This window comes from Meleagris gallopavo, chromosome 6, assembly GCF_905368555.1.
Source record: "Meleagris gallopavo chromosome 6, MGAL_WU_HG_1.1, whole genome shotgun sequence".
NCBI lineage: Eukaryota > Metazoa > Chordata > Aves > Galliformes > Phasianidae > Meleagris > Meleagris gallopavo.
The window spans coordinates 45958169-45975831 of NC_139409.1; the positions used below are offsets into that span (position 1 = coordinate 45958169).

Consider the following 17663-nt stretch of genomic DNA (forward strand, 5'->3'; position numbering starts at 1 on the left):
AGCTCTGGGAGCTGGATCATAGATTTGGCTGTGGTTTCTGGGTTTGTCACTAACCAGCAGTATGGCTTAGGGGATTTCTTCAGGACAAGAAACCTTTTTGCTGGGAGCAGCCTGAGAATCTCAGTGGGGCATCTAGACGACAAGATGCTGTGCTTTTCTGTCTCAAGAATTAAGTATGAATGAGCACTTTGAATAGTCGTACGTTTGACTTTCCCTATGTTGAATGAGGAAAATACTGTCTATTTCACAGGGCAAGTACATATTCCAAGACAGTACAGTAACCCCAGTAACTATAAACTGCAATGTTAATATTTCACTGTATGTAAGGTCTTCATTGAGGCATTTCTGAAAGACTATTAAAGGTTTTATCCTCCATCCAAACTATGACAGAGCCCTTAAGGGGTCTCTGCAAATTGACCAGTATACCAGCACACGCAACTTCATCCATAAGTGTCTGAAGCAACCTCAAGAGAGGCAGAAGCTGTCCTAGAAAAAAAAGTGAGACATGGAAAGGCAGGAAGGAGCTGCTGTGTTCATTTCTTCAAAATGGTGAAAAAAAGGAAAATTGAGTAAATATAGGTCAATTAGATAAACATCAATTTCTGGAAAAATCGTGTCATAGTTAATCCATTTTTATTCAGATTCTTTTCAGAAGTAAATAAGAAGAGAGACCAACCTACTTTTCTTTGATGATGAGATAACGCTATGTAGATAGGAAGAAGCAGCAGATGCTATAGCTTGACTTAAGCAAGGCTCTTGGCACCACCTCAGCACTCATCTACTGGCTGAGAGTTATATGGCACTGATTGAGCTTCTACAGGGCATGACAAAACTGGTAGATGCCTTGTTCAGAGATAATTGCACATGACTCAGTCTTTAGGTGGAAGGATGTACAAAATTAGGTCTTTTTTAGTCTTCAACTTGGAATGTAGTATCATTCCCTATTTTCATTAGCCTGGATAATAGTGTGCTATTAAACTGGTAACTCATATAACACTGAGAATCACAGAATCACTGAATCACAGAATGGTTTGGGTTGGAAGGGACCTTAAAGCCCATCCAGTTCCAATGGCCTGCCATGGGCAGGTTGCCACCCACTAGATTGGGCTGCCTCATCCACCCTGGCCTTGAGCACCTCCAGGGATGGGGCAAGTACAGCGTAGGGCAGGATTAGATTCAAAACAAACTTGAAGTAATTGCCCCTCGAAAAGACCATTTCCACATGGGTACGTTGAAGGCATTTTGGGAGAAGTAGTCAGTGCCACATACAGCAGGTGGGAACATCCCCAGGGAGGATCAGCTGGGCTTGTAGCAGCACAGCAACGGCACGCTATCAGGAAGAGCGCTCGCCCTGCAGTCACCCAGATGTGCAAACTGGAGCTAGCTTATAAGATGTGAAGTAACCTGCTGCCTTTCCCAGTGCTGACAATTCTCTGAGGAATTTCTGTGCTCCCTTCTGGGGCTGTGCATCAAGAGTAATGCAGTGACAAGAGGTTCAGGGAAAGATAAGCATAAGCTATAAAGCATGACTGAATAAACTGAAGTTAATTAGTCTAGAGAAGAAAAACTTGAGAAAGGATTTGGCATCTGCCCTCAAAATTATTAAAGGGGCCGTCCATCCTATCTATAGATAGACTTATGCTGTCTGTAACAGATACAGCAAGAAATAACAGAAATAGACACTATTCAGACTAGGGAGGGACACCACAGATCACTGCTAGGACAGAGGCACATGCTGGACGGCCTCTTCCCAGCCAGCTCTCCCAGCTTTCTGTGCTGTGACTGCAAGCATCATTTGCAAACAGCAGTTTATTTAATTCCTCCCAGCAGCAGGCTGCCCTGCTCCTTTTGCTGATTAACTTTGGCTGCCCTTTTGGAACGAAGTGATCGGACAGGGAGAGAGCTCAAGGCACCCAGGCAGCAGTGCTTCTCTGCCAGCAAACTGGGATCATGTGAAGCAGCAGCCAGGGAAGCAGGGTCTCTGTGCTCAATATAATGTCATTCTGAGCAGCCTCTGTGGGTCACCCCTGCCATTCGTCCATGAGAATGTAATTGCTAATGTATGAAGAAGCATGCTCTTGAAACATATTTCTAGTTGTTGTCACACTAACAAATAGGTGTTATGGAGCTGCCAGTTTCTGCCTGTGCTGATTTGTGTGGCAGCCTACGTCCCTAACAGCTTACAGCTGTAATGTACAGCTCAGTGAGCCCTGTAAAAAGGCCGTGCCCGATATCAACACAGCACCACAACGTGATGCAGTCTGAAAGTCTGAGATCAGCTACACTAGGGCTCTGTTCACTTTGCTGACAGTGCTCAGTTAACACAGCAGCAGAACTCAGTCTGATGGTCAGCAATTTGTGGTGGCAAAATTCACCACAGCCCTTTTTTTTTTTTCCCTATGGTTTTAGATAGAAAAATCCCAGGTATGAGTAGTGCAGTAGATACGAAAGCCACTCTTAAAACAGAAATATTTCCTACAGGGATTTGTATTTTTCAACAGCTGATGGTAAAAATTTCATTTTCAAGGTCAGCCCACATCTTACTGAAAATTTATGACTGTGAAATGCAAACAGAGATTGCAGTGAGAAGGTGTGCCTCACATACCTACCTACCCGCAGGCATGCGTTGTGTAAATCACACCCGTGTGTGTGCATATGCATATGTAGCCATGGTGTGTTTTACATCACCAATACCTGCTTTTAAGCTTAATCTCATTTGTCTTTGATAGCCTTATTTATTAGTATCGACTGTCTGATCAGTTGCTGAATGCCACTCCTGTTCACACGTTCACCCTATGCAGAATTTCAAAACAACCTGCTTACATTTCAGGCAATCATTTTAAATGCTTTTAGGAACTGTACACCTAAACAAGTTCTGTGCATCCAGAATCTTGAAATGGACAATTCTTTGCAATCAGGGTGAGACTATGCTTGTGGCTTAATGAGTTTATGGTTTGGTGGACAAGGTGGTCTCAGTGTCAAGAGACAGCAAAAGTCCCTCTGCCACTATCCTTGCTTCAGTAAATTTTTAATACCCTTTCTTGATTTGGAAATGAAAAAATATGTTAATGATGTATACATACACACTTTTCCTACTAATTAGTGTAAAAAGCATTTACATTGCAGATGCCTGGGGTTATAGGTCTTGTTAAACAGGGTTCTTTAAAGTGTAATGACAGAAACACCAGGGATACATTTGGCTGGCAGGTATGGATACCGAAGTCTTCTACAGATGGAAATTGAATTTTTTGTACCAGCACATGCAGAACTGCATAGAACCTAACAGACACCTCATAGGGTGTCTTAAGGAAGGAGTAACAAATGAACAGAGCTCTGAAGCTCGGGCCTGAAATGTCCCACTGCTGCAGCATGAACTGCATGAGCAAAAAAATGCTAAGTGATACTAAACTTAAAATACTGCTATATTGACATTAATATTTAAAAAAATTGTTAGCCGGTATTCTACGTGTAATTTTATGCCCAGTGACATGTTCAGTAGTACTGTACCATTTAACATTTCCAGGATATTTCATGAACTTGGCAAAATTTAGGGGAAAGAAGTTCTTGTATGTGCCAATATATTTGAATATAATTATATTCCATCACACCGCTATCTCTGTGAAATACAAAAATGCTAGCTTCAAATGGCATAAGAAACTAAGACTGAATTTAAAAACTTGTATACTCAGTTCCCTTTCTCAAAGCAACAAATTCTTCACATGCAGGGAAAATAACAGTCCTACCTTTGCTTATGTAGTTGCACCTGTTGAGCTCACAATTTCCATGCTGGAAGAAAATCTTGAGATTACAGTGGGTTTTTCTTTGATGGCATCACCTCAGCATTCAGGAGCAGAAGGCAAAATAGATACTGGGAAGTATTAGAAAAGGTACATATAGTGATAAATAAATCTTCCCTGTATTGAAATATTGCATACCCATGGTCTGCCTGTACCTTGTGCAGTTTTGGCCCCCATCTCAGGGGAGAAAAAAAGTAGACATGCTGATTGTTTGCTTGCTCCCTATATAAACACTCTTATTTTCAAACAGGAATGTCTTCTTCTGTGTTGAACTGTGGAGAATGGGGCAGGCAACCACAGTCCGAAAAGCAGGGTTTGTGGAGAGATATTTGTGCCCCAGGCCACCTTCCTTGGCTTATTTCTTCCTTGTGGTACAGCTAATTTATGGGTGTGGAATGGCGATACGGCTGGAGGGACAAGAAAGGGCCCCAGCACCCATCAACGTGAACAAAAAACGGCACAGAAGGATGCTCCAGGCGCCAGAAATCCCATTTAACAGGACAAAAATATCTACAAATCTGAAATGTAGCGAGGCAACTCTCAGTGTCCAGGCACTCCTTTACATCCACAGGTATCACTCTAAGTATAGATCTTTTCAAACATGCAGCAGAAGTGGATTAAGTTAAATAGTCTGCTCAAACTGCCAGGGGCTCCAGGGCTAGGAAATGAATCTCTAGCTCTGACTTTATTATTGGGGTATGATTTTTTCCCAAGCCTATTGGAAATGTCATTTTATTATTACATGCTACTCTCAAATACGTGAGGACAAGCACTTCCTGACGTGGGTTTCCAGACTACTGCTTCTGAGCAAAATGGTTATGGTTTTCTCTTATCTCTTCAGAAATTAATAGCAGATAGGACAAAATATCACTAAAAGAGACAAGCATTTTATTAGTTCCAGAGTCTAGTTTCTAATGGCTGGTAGGCATCATACCACCAATGAATTTCTTCCTCAGCCTGACAAGGTATTGAAACCTATTATTACAGCAAAGTCAATTTCTTGAAACTTGTTTCTAAAGCAAATCACATGCAATCACGAAAAAAATTGCAGAGCTTTTTTTAACCTTTAATTTGGAGGCTTATCTAGATTGCCTTCTATGTGCCCTGCTCATGATGAGAAATAAATCACATGTAAATATCCGCTTAATTAAAAGCAAGCAGCCATTGCTAAAGACTGTCCAAATCTGGAAGTGCTTTTTCTACTCATTTCAGAGTATTAAAAAGTTTATAATCTTACTCAGAAGTGATCATAGATAATTATAGCAGTGAGATTCCCACAGCTGAAGACAGCTGTCCTTTTTAGCTATTTTCACTTTTAGCCAACAGGATTCAGACCCGTTAGAGGTAAGATAACTTTGTGTTTCTGATAATTGTCATATTGTTCAGAGATATTTTTGTTGATTTTTTCTTTTTTCGGGGGGGGGGCGGGGGGGGGGCAATAGTGGCTTCTTACGCTGCAGCCAACCATCAATTACTTTCCTGCCACTGAATCCAAAAGGAAGTTGATCTACATGATGAAAAATAAGAGATTTCTAGCAGGAACAAGGATTAACTTCCAATGTGACTGTACCTATAGCCCAACACAAGAATCAGATTATCCTAGAGAATAAATTACTAACTGGAGGGAACATGTTTTTATCCCCAAACCAGCACTGAGGCTGAGGGTACCTCTAATTGTCCCCCTGAAAATCAGTCATCTCTTTCTCTGTCTAATTGTCTTGGCAAGATCTGTGTTTCATCTGGAGCAAGTGCATTTGAGAGAGCATTCAAACAATCGTGGTGGGGCCAGTGGGTGTCTGCAACACTGAGAGGGTAATAGCACCCTCTGTGTGACACTGAAGACTGGTTTATGAGAACAAACGCCCTGGGGTTCAGCTCTGTGGGTTTTTCGGAGCTGCTAGGCCGTTATTATTGTTATTTATATTCATGTAGCATCCAGTAGCCCAAGGCACTGTGTTAAGTACTTCAGCATCTCAGCGATGACTCCGTTAACTCTCAGGCAAAGCAAATCTCCCTTTGGGCCTGGTTCAATAGGCACAGAAGGGTCTGACTGGCTTAATAACGTGAAAAATTTCCATTTAATCACCAAGAGACCTCTCCCTCAGTAGGGTTACCTGAATGATTGTTTTTGTGATTAAGAATTCTGTTTCTGTTTGGCAAAGCTGAATTAAAAATAGCTATTTTTCTTCCCTTCTGTGATGCTTTGACAAACATGAGAGAGAAACTCTCTCTTACATCTTCTGTGGAGTCTGTTTTTTGTATTCCAGAGGAAAGTGAAGCACTGGGGGTATTTTTATCCTCAGGATAACTTTTGGATTGTGAACACAGTCTATAGCACCATGCAGCTGTGCATCCATTAGCTCCTTTCCCTGTGCTCACATCAGCAGAGGAGAGAAGACCTGGCTGTGACAGTGTGAGTCAGCACAACCATGTCTGACAAGGCAGAGATGGACTTCTTTGCATCCCTACCAGGAGACCAAGTATTGCCATGTTTGTCTTTCTGCTTGGACTCCTTTCTGTCTTTCTGACTTCTAGACAGCCAGATATTTTGATCTTGATAATAGAATGAAGGAGCACATGGAAGGAGTATGTGTGTTTTGTTGTTAAGGCACCATTCTGGTCGTTTGTTTTTTTCTGAGCCTCCAGCCTCATGAATAAAACAAACACAGTAAGAGGGCAGGGGAAGGGTAATTTTGTTTATATGTAGGCTGTTTGCCTATGTTAATAATATGGCCTTGTAAACACCAGAAGAGGCAGACATTTTACAGGGGCTTATAGCATGTCTGAAGGACCTGCACCGCCATCTCAGTACTAAGTGATGGAGTTGGAACACTGTGGCTATGCCATGTTACCATCACAAATAAGCCAGGGTCTGTTTTCTATCTCTGGGGCCATTGCAGGACTTGTTTTCCAGTCACACAGTTGAAGCTTTTTGAGAACCACTGTGTTTTAATCAACTGTCAATTCTTTGGACTAACTTCTGTTTTGAAGGTGGAGAGAGAAGAGTGAATGATTTGTTTCAGGGTTTTCTCTTTGTGCCAGCAGTCTCCATATACTCATCTTTTCTTCTAGAATGACTAGAGGTAATGGCTCTTAGCATGCCTTATCAATCACTCTTCAGAGGACTTTGGGTGAGAGTTCTATTTAATAAGTATGGAGAAGTGGGCTGTTATCCCTGCAGAAGAGGTGGCAAGTTCACTGTAATTTCCACTGGATTACTGTATTTGGTGTAGAAAAAGTATTAGACAATTCAAAGATATTGGTCTTACAGCAAGTTCCAATGGTATTGCTTCATCTTTTATTTGTCACTTGGTTCATAGGAGCATCAAAGCTTTTCCTATAGAAAAATGTCAGTTTGATTTAATAGCACGTAGGCAGGGGTTCTTGGAAGGAATTTAAAAGCTCACTTGGAGGAGTCGTGCCAGTCTAGAAACCTAAACATTAATGCTCCTGAGCTCTGCAAAAAGATGTATCTGTATCCACATCCAAACCTTGCAGCTCACCTTCATTTCTAGACTGCCTCAGAGCAAATTCTGAGAACTTAAATTTCTTGTAGCTGAGAGGAAGTGGGATTTTTTAAGTTTTGATAGCTCTCTGTGAGCTCCAAAGGGTACAAGAGGTACATCCAGCACAGACATGAGGGGTGCTAAGAGGACAGAGTTCCTCTGATGTTGGTATCCATTCTGTGATAACTCACAGGCTTTGACTAAAGACAGCAATTTTCAAATATTTCCCCCCAAGCTCTCATCTACTGTGGAGCATCCCAAGATATGAAATGCCCAGCAATGCCCAAAGTTCTTCTATTGCGCGAGGTGTTTCCCTACATACTAGAGATATCTGCATTCACTCTGTTTATTTGTTTGTTTGAAGGATGTGTGCTTGTGGTCTCTGTGATTGAACAGCTTGCACAGTGGCACAACAGTACAGTAAAGGCAGCCGTGGAGAGGCTGTGCAACTACATACCTGGTAAGTATCAAATAATGTGCCATATGTTTCATTGGTACTGCCGTACTTCTTGTTAATTAAAAATTCACACGTTGAGACTGAAAAAGCCCTCACCGCATCTCATGCGGCACCTAAAATTAATGTGGCTGAAAGATAGCCAGGTGCTATTGCAGGAAAGATGTAGCTGCAGCAGAGCTGGGATTTCATCCCAGAGTTACAGTGAATGGGGTTCTGTGAAGCCCAGAAGCCTGTGAGCCCCTTTTCCCCTGCTCTTTGTCTCCACTTTGTCTCTTTGTTAGCAGCTTTGCTGCATGTCCAGACACTCCTCTTCCTTGTCAATATGGGTTTTTATATCAACTGAGGAGATGAAAACGCTTTCAATGGGGATAGAAAGCCGTTATTGTAAAATCATTAAAATTATCTGAGGTTGACAGTGATGTGAATGGAAAAGCTATCGAAACGCAACTGATGAGAAAGATTTCAAAAGTGAGAGCTATTCCATATGAGCATATGTGGACTCCCCCTTTTCTGCCTTGTATTTTATCAGCCCAAAGGAGCCTAGCTGTCCAAGCACACGTCTCTAAATAGAGAACATTCTGAATACCAAAATAGCTTTGTGCTTCACAGACTCTTCCTACAACCACTTAAGTAGCTAGATCTCACGTTCATGACATCGTTTTAACTTTATGAATGCAAAAGGGTGGCTTTACGATTCTTCATTATACAGCCTTTTATATAGGCCTTCATGAATTGTATCTCTGAGAACCATATTATTATACAGACCTCAGCATCACGAAAGATGCATGCAGAATATTAATTCCTTCCTTTCCAAGACATTATTTTCTGATATAGGATGGAGCAGGAAGGAAATTGCTGGAATTCATTCATCGACAGAATGATGCTTATCTGATCTCTATTCCATAAGTAGTATCCTTGGTGTTTTAAATTATAGGCACATCACCATGAAGTTGCAATTAGAAGCGGGGATCCTGCTGTTAAAATACAATTTTCCTCTTTAAAATATGACATGCTAGATCTACGATCATGATTCACTCCATGGACCTTGTTCAGCTGTCGTGCAAGGATATTTCTTTTCAGCTGTCATTCTTTACACACATAAAATCCTATTATCCCGTTAGTTAAATCTGTATAATCCAGTTACCTTTTATGAGATGCGTGGATACACCCAATAGAAAAAAACTGACCCTGAACATGAAAGGAGTGAAAAATCCTAGGGATTGTGCAGGAGCTACAGTGTAACCCAATTTATCCTCCTCCAGGAGGTGAACCCCACATCCCAGCAGCACTCTGCAGCTTCCTCTTACTCCCTGGAACAAAAGGAGGTCTTTGGATCCTCATGAGGAGCAGCCTATTAAATCAGGCAGTGCCATTTCTGCTGAAGGAACCGTTTCATTATTTGACACATGCCTACAATTGCTTGCAAGACTGACTGTGACAAATCGATGACAATGAGGCTTTTCCTAAGGACAAAAAAGAGAATGAACACTTTTTTTTTTTTAATGGGCCTCCTATTGTTTTGCTTGCGATAAGAGGGGTTGTGTCAGACTTCAATGAAGTCATGCACTGTTTAAAACTAAAAATATTTAAAGAAAAAGAGAGAAATTCAGTATCGGTCAATCCCATTCAGTCCCATAGATTGTGCAGAAAACACAGTCATGTTCTTGTATGGAAATGTTTGCCATGGCTGTGATCTGAGAGACAATAAATCACAGCAGCATTATGAATGAAGGCGGCTCTGGAGTAGACAGAAATGCCAGGTCTGGGGAAGTGGGCAGTATTTGTGAGGTACAAAATGCTGTTAGCAAGAATGCATATTTGTCTTGATTCTGTCTGTCTATCTGGTAGACAAGAGGTGCCCAGTTCTTTAAACATGCTTTAAGATGGTCTGCCTCAGCATTGCCTCCGAGTCAGGCTCTGCTTCTGTAAGCCACTGCTGTGCAAACACCTTAGCTCAAGTGGAAATGGCAACGTGATTAATGCCATCTTTCCTGCAAATATTTGTCTCCTGGGTTTCAGCCAGCATTTGTGTTTCTAGGACTACGAAGCTATAGAGAAAAGCCCTCTGGGATTTTTATCGTGTAAGAAGAGGGCAATTAGGGGACCTCTCGCCTGAAATAGGGCAAAAGGAAGCATTCTTACTTCTGGTCATGCACTTCAAAGTTTTTCTCTAAATTTAAAGTGTTTCATTAGATTTAAGTTCTTATCTTGGCCTTGAACACTCACCATAATTATCATCATAATCTCTCTCTCTCTCTTTTCCCCTCCTTTGTCACTTGCACAGCTTCTTCCCACCACAGCTTTCTCTCTGCACTGTCTTTTTGTGTGTTCAGCAGGCAAGAGGTTCGTGGGTGCCAAAACATGGGGTGTGTCCTACAAACACTGCCTATGGTTTCAGTCTGTTTTGGCATTGGCATCTTCCTCTACTTGCTCAATATTTTATGTATTTGCCACTCTCACCACCCACTTTTATCCCCGCATCAGGCAGCAGGAAGCCCAACTTCCCCCGCACACCAGCAAACCAGCAAGCAGAAGTCTCTGCTGGGGAAGCAACCACCCTCTGTGGGCTGCGACAGGGAGCCAGGAGCTTCCTTCAAGGCTTGCTCCTAGATTCAGACCCAGACCGAAGGCAGCACTAGTAGTGTCTGCAATACTTTCCGTCTAGGCGAACAAGAATCCAATCTAATTCCAGAAGACCAATTTTTAACTCACACATTTCTCCTGAAGAGCAGATAGAGAGGAATTATGTGGCAGAGGAGGCAAAGAGATGAAGCTAATAGCTTGACTGAAGTAAAATATATGGCACGAGAAAGATCATCTACTGCAGCTACAGGAGCTGCCTGCAATACAGAGTAGGAGGGTGATGGAGTATCACACTTCCTTTTGGCCATTCCCTGTTTCTCCGGGGTGAGTGCAGCCCGGTCCTGGAGGTGTGAGAGAAAGCAAATTCCTAGGAATTCTCCCAGGGAATTTGGCAGCTGCCTGTTTGCGTGGGTGCAATTCTGCCTCTTGGCATCTTCCAAGGCCCAGCACTGCACCTCCTCTACAGGGTGAGTGCAGCTCTTCCCTCGCACAAAATCCCAGAGCCACTGAGGCAGGCCAAGCAGAAGCATGAAGTCCTTCATCACTTGCTGCACTCCATCTATTTCTTTTCTTTCCTCTCACAAACCTACCACCATTTGAGCAGCTCAGAACATGCTGTGGCATGCATGATTTCTTTCAGCATTCACATGATACAATATTCACAACACTTAGCAAATGCCAGTTATCCTCTCGGTCTTTCCCAACTACTTGCCTAAAGCCAGAGGAGAGCTTCATGTCCCAGCCTAGGTTAGAAATTCAGGTTTTTCCCATTCTCTGATGCTATGCTGAAATCTCAGACTTACATGCATTTATCTCAGATAAATCAGCATTCACCTGAAGTTGCTCCTGCTGTGTTCTGACTGTCATAAAACCAGTTTCATTGATCTGAGTCACTTAAAAAATGTATGTTTTCTAGAAAAACTGCAAGGTTTCTGTTACGTCCTTGCCGAAGTGTACGGACCACACATAGCTGAACTGTAAGTACTCCTGTGTTTTCTCAAGCTTTGCTTTAGCTCACGCTTCAGAAGTATGTATGTATTATCAGACTGAAGTTCAGGGTTCTCATTCTAAAACTCACATGGTTACTAAAGCCAGGATGCCAGCCTGGCATTTGGCACAGCTCTCTCCGAGTGAATAAACACAGCCTGCCACCGTAGCCACTTCCATGTGACATTTGCCTCTCAGGCCCACCTGATGTAATCATCTTCTGAAATTCAGCTCTTCTGGTGGAGAGAGGAATTTGAGTAACTCATATGCATGAGGCAGCTCTGACACAGTCCCACTATGTTAGTACTTGTCTCTGGCTTTCCCTTTGCCTTTAATCAAGCTTTCTAATTGTCTGCCCCTTCATGCTCCCAGCCCTGACCTTGATACGCGCTGCTGGGGAAGGCTGCTAGGTAATGTTGGTGATTAAAGGAATAACATGTAGGCCACTTTATTTCCTTTGAAAGCTCTTAGTTTAATTAACAGAGCTGTTGCTACACCTTTTTCCTCCCTCGGGTTTTTATTTTTATTTTTAAAACTAGCCAAGGGACTGCAAAGTGCTTACAGGACTAAGAAGTGCTATAATCCAACATTTTAACTTAATTCTTCATCAGCCCAGAAGTGCATCCCAAAAAAGAAGGAAACAGCCCTAGCACTTATGCTTGGTGATTAAATGTTAAGGATCTTTGAAGGCTTTCTGGTTATTTTCCGGAGTTAATGACTGAAGATGTGTGCCAAATTGCATATGTATTAACTTTAACCTTTAAGTCTTTGTCAGGCTTGTGATTGATTAAAAAACGCAGCATAACACATTTGATTCAGGTGCTGCACATCAAGTGCAGTGTTTTTTCATCATCCTGGTATCCAAGTGTACATGCTGAGTAGGATGCTATGACAGAAAGTCATTTGGGTCTGACAGCATGCTGAGCAGTGGCTATGGACCATGGCAAAGCATGCTGAGGTTATCTGGTAGTGCTGGGGAGATTTAGCTTCCCATGGAAATTTCTCCTGCTCCAAATACCTAGGAGAATGTGCTGGTCTCTGTTTTAACACCATTTCCTTCAGCATAGACAGGGAAATGAATGCCGATGTCGTCTGCCATTCCTTGAGGCTGTGCAAACAGGATCCAGGACAACTCCTTTGTCATCTCTACCCTCCTCCCAAGGTGAGTTGCTTTTCAACTTCTTTCAAAGCTGCAGGCTGTGGATGGCCCCTCAGGCTGGGACCAAGCATGCAGAGGTTCCCAGGCCATGTGAGTTTTTTAGAAAAAACAACAGCGTTTAGAAAGCGGACACTTTCAGACAATGTTTGAGCAGAAGGTATACCACATACCATGTGATGTATCAGCAACATGGTTGCTGGAGAGTGGGAACAACAGAGCCAGGCTCCCTTGTGCCAGCCTGGGCCAGAGAGAAAGAATATACAAATATCTCATTTTCTCCAGACTTTATTGTTAAGCAGTCAAATAGTTTCCAACCCAAAGCTCAACAGCATTTCACCTATAGCCCCATGTTACCATGGCATGACATGTTATCCTTCATCTCTGTGACAACATACACAGAGCCAAGCTTCCCATGCAGATGGGGGTTATTTGACTTGGCTTGGTCTGCCATGGGAGAGGGTTAAGCTAACTTGCATGGCCTTTGGCCACAGGCTGGGAACAGGCAGTTAGCAAGGCTTTAGGGATGTACTCATTACACCATGGTGACTTAATTGCCTGTCAGAGTATATTAATTCAATAAAGGTGTCTAAACAGGTATACTTGGTTTTGGGGGTAACAGCTGTTGTTTTTAATGCCCATGCAGACACTTTGCACAGAAACCTGTGATCAATAGTGGCTGTACAGCAATGTCAAAACGCAAGTGATTCATTGTGGCATCTACTTTTTGGAAATATTTTCCTTGCATCTTGGTAAATTCACACTTGATTTCTAAAGGTTGGCATAGGATGTTTTACACAGAGCCTCATCCAGTATACCTAGTGAAGTCAGTGAGTATTTTAATGGGCTTCCATTCATCTCCAGATTGGATTTAGCTCTCCCAGTATTAAGAGCTGCAGATATACCTGTCTTCCAAGAATGACAGTATCTTTTTCAGGAAGCATATGCCCCATGTGACTATGCTCCATGATAGTCACAGTAGAAGTATCTGGGTGTGCAACCAGATCAGGGATCAGGGAAGAAGATGGGTGCAGGAGAAAAAAGGGCCCACACCTATCTCACTCCACCAGGACATTGCCCAAACTTCGTCAGACCTCTTCCTTCAGAAATTCTGCATTTGAACTTGTGGAAGGGTTTATAGATCCTTCCACCTTTCCCGAGCACACCAGAGCTACCCACTGCAGGTGCTCTCTTAGTGATGGCCAGGTCTTTCCTCACTTCTGTTTGCCTCTGGCACTTTCAGCCTTGGTAGCTGCATGAATTTTTTCTTTTCCTTCACTTGCAATAGCAGTGGAGGCCCTGTTAGTGACTATGGGGCCTCATAGTTTGCTGTTTTGTTTTAATTAGCAGCGCTGAAGGTGGAGGTGAGAGGCCATCAGGCTTGCCAGTGTTGCAAAGCACCCAGAGGACAGCTGTGGGAGCGGTGGCTGCATTTTCACAACAGTGCAAGCCCCAGACACAGATTTTCATGTGGGCTTCCTTTCCAGTGTGAAGGAATAAAGAGAAGTAGAGACCAACCTGCACCTGCCTTCTCTATTAAAAAAATGATTACTTTACTCAGACTTCACCCTCCATTTTAGCACCTCTTGTATCACAGACAGCACAGGGAGATGGGAGGAGACGAGCGGTGCCCCAAATTCATGCTCAAGTGGTTGATAAATTGCCCACAGTAGCTCTGACAAGTCATACTGAGTGAAGATGAATTACCGGTGAAAAAAATTAATGTACAGTTAGAGACACAGATGCATAAAATGCAGTTTACCTCACATTTGCTCCTGCGGTTTGTAATTTGATTGATCACTTCAGTTATATGGGCCTGCAAATGTTGGCTCAGTCCCCTGCCAAGTGTCTGAACAAGACTTAAATACTAATGACTATTTTGTTTGACCGTATCGATTTTCAGGTACTTCGTTTATTCATTTAAACTTCTGGATGCACATTTTCCCAGAATTATTATTGTGTTTGTACTGGCAAAGGGACTGATATATAAAAGCAGAGTGATTTGCCCTTACAAACCCGTATGATGTTGTATTTTTAATTGTCTTTAAGTGGCATATATCAATATAGAGCTACTTTTTCAGTCAATTATTTTTGCTCATTCTCTGTGAGGTTGCTGTAGTGAGATCATGTGTACCAAAGAAGAGCCAAGGCTTCAGACACCCAGCAGGCTACCTGCACGGTTTAAGTGCTGCACACCAAGTATATGCAATATGCTCTGTATTACATATTTTCCCTGTCTCTGACAAACTACTCAAAATTAATATGCTTTGTGACTCAACATATATCAGCACAGGACAGGTCTAATGTTGGCTGCAGTACAGCCAGTGGCTGCAGTTATCCAAGCTACCTGGCTTAGGATGACTGGATATTGCTTTGGCAAAAGAAATTTGTTGGCGGACTTTCTGCACCAAGGCTCATGACAAGGGTGCATAAGGAACCACCACAAGAAAAGGACAGAAAAAGGACAAAGGGTTCAGGCACTGGCTGCTGAGCTCCTTTTTCCAGCTCTTGGGAGAGAGCAGGTTTGCAGAAGGTTCATCTCAGCCTCAATCTCAGTTGTTTTAAGCCAGCTGGCCTGTTCAGTTAAATGGAAATACTTTAATTGATTTTATTAGGCCAAAATAATGGCTTGACTTCAGAACTGGCATCCTGCTGCCACCAATCTCTTAAACAATCAATGTTGGAAGGAGCATTTACTGTTATTTCTGCCTTTTGGAGGACCTATTCCGCTCCTCATCACTTTTCTGCTCCAGGTTATTAGAGGCCCTGTGGCTGCAAGCTTCAGCTTAATTGCAACTAGCAGGATTTTACTGGGAGTCATCTTGTATAAGCAAAGATACATGTATTTATGCTCATTTTATCTTACCAAAGTAAGCTTCACAGACACAAGCACTGATGCTGGCTCCCGTCCCTGATACCATCAAGCCTTTCACTGACTTTGTGCGAAACGTTCTTCATGGACATTACAATGGGAACTCTTTGGAATGAGCCTAGATTTGCATGAGTGCTGTGGTTGAGATTCTGGGTGGCATGGACTGGCTGAACGTTTTGATCGTGTGAATGGGAACTGTTGAGTCCCAGACTGCACCACTGATTGATCACCTGAGCAAGCACTGAGTCAGCCATGGGAGCACAGGTGAAGGCGATTCAGCTGTGTGACCGAAGGGGTGGAGCCTGGCTGCACCTCTCCTAGACCCCATTTAAGGGCTGGCTGCCACTGGGGAAGGGCCTCTTGCTGGAGATCTCTTCTTTTGGAGTTTTTCTGTGAGCCCAGGACATGGGTGAGCATTTCATTTTTGATTGTCTCTTTCCACCATGATAATCTTTCTAACTATGTAAGCTGTAAAAAAAAAAAAAAAAAAAAAAAAAAAAAAAAAAAAAAAAACACCAGTCTAGCCGCGCTGCTCTGCTAATTGTACTTTTGTTTTCTGTGTGTCATGTTACAGAGCAAGTGCACCAGTGTTAACAGCGTTCCTAGAGAATAAGGACTAAAACTAAGGTGTTTCACACATTTGAATGTGGGCCTCCGGAGTCCTTAGGCTTGCTAGGAGCATCTTACAATGATTATTTTTTGATAAAAAACAGGATAAAAACAGCTGGGCTAGAGTGATAATGGTGGTCCTGGAGTGTAAACAAGTGTCCCAGTCTGTTCATATCTGCCTGGGTGACAGTCTGAGCAAATTTGACCAGATGAAGCAAGACTACAAGAGTCCAAGTCCAAAAAAAAGAAGTGGAGTAAAATAGAACTCAGAGTCATTGCCCAGGGAGGAGAAAGAACCAAGTCAAGGCTGGCATGTTTTAGAGCAGAGCTTGCAGGGAAGCCCTGCTGTTTTGGGTCCAGAGCACGTATCATATGGTTTGGCTGTCCAGTGTGATCATTATGATTCCCCTAAAGACTCTAGTTTGCCCCTGTTGGTCTCCACCTGCAATACTGTGTCTAGGCCCAGTGCCCCGAGCACAAGAAGGATGCAGAGCTATTGGAGCAGGTCCAGAGGAGGGCCTCTCCTATTAAGAAAGGCTGAGGGAGCTGGGCTTACTCAGTCTGGAGAAGAGAAGGCTCTAGGGAGACCTTGTTGTGGCATTCCAGTACTTCAAGGGAGCTTATAAGCAGGAGAGGGAGTGACTTTTTACATGGTCTGATAGTAATAGAACAAAGGGCAATGGTTTTAAAATAGAAGAGTTTTAGCTTAGATATTAGGAAGAAATTTTTTAGTCAGAGGGTAGTGAGGCATTGGCAAAGGGTGCCCAGAGAAGCTGTAGATGCCCCATGCCTGGAGGTGTTCATGACCGGATTAGATTGGGTCCTGGGCAGCCTGATCTGATGGGTGGCCCTGTCTATGGCAGGAGGTTGGAAACGGATGGCATTTAAGGTCACCTTCAACTTAAGCCATTCTGTGATTCTATGATTATTTACAGGATGGAAAAAATTAGAACTGGAGAACAAATCCTGTTTTTGCTGGAGCTGCTTAACTAGCTCAGCAGTGCTTAGGTACCTTGATATGCCTACTCTGATAAAAGAAATAATGGCAATGAGCTAGAAGGGGAACTATCAGAAGGTTTTGTAGATGTCCACTCCCCTGGGAAAGAACTGGCTGACAAGTAATGACAAATGAGAGACATTTAAAGTAGTTTTGTGTGTTCATGATGAGAGATAAAGCTGTTTACAAAAATGTACAGCTTGGGATGCATGAGCTCCAAGGAGGTCACTGGAGGAAGTCTATGAATGAAATCCTAATGACCCCCACCCTATTCCAGTTCCATCCATGGCATGGGCATCTTGTCCATGAGTAGGCTGATCTGGGCTCCTCACAGCTTTGTCCTCCAGCTGCTGGAGCCCTGGGAGCCCCATGTCTAGAGGTGCTCTCACATAAAGGAAGGAGGGCTGCTAGCTGAGCTACAGCAAGAGGATTTGTGTGGGATGTATAGCCCTCAGCAAAGTGCTGGTCTGACCAAGTGCTGCAGGAGCCCTATGAGGCCAGTTTTCTCCTGTAGAGGTGCTTCAGATGAAAGCTCTGCACATGCCACCCTGGAGTCCTGTCCGATGTAACTTCTGCAGTGGGAGGGTATCTCATCCTCAGCATTTCAGAGCCACTACATAGCTGCATGCACTGTTGATTCAGCCTTTTCTTTTTATTTTCTACACGTTCTGTGTGCAATTTTATTGTAGCTGTCAGAAG

General features: G+C 43.0%; 1 protein-coding gene across 2 annotated transcripts in view; it reads left to right on the forward strand.

Moving 5' to 3' along the window:
* The window catches only part of AOAH (acyloxyacyl hydrolase), a 67652-nt gene that overhangs the window by 3303 nt on the left and 46686 nt on the right, over positions 1-17663 (forward strand). For both annotated transcript variants that reach the window (XM_010713032.4, XM_010713031.4), the window contains exons 3-5: positions 7668-7763; positions 11260-11320; positions 12393-12492. In XM_010713032.4, the coding sequence (XP_010711334.1) occupies positions 7668-7763; positions 11260-11320; positions 12393-12492 (257 nt within the window). The remainder of the gene's footprint in view (positions 1-7667; positions 7764-11259; positions 11321-12392; positions 12493-17663) is intronic.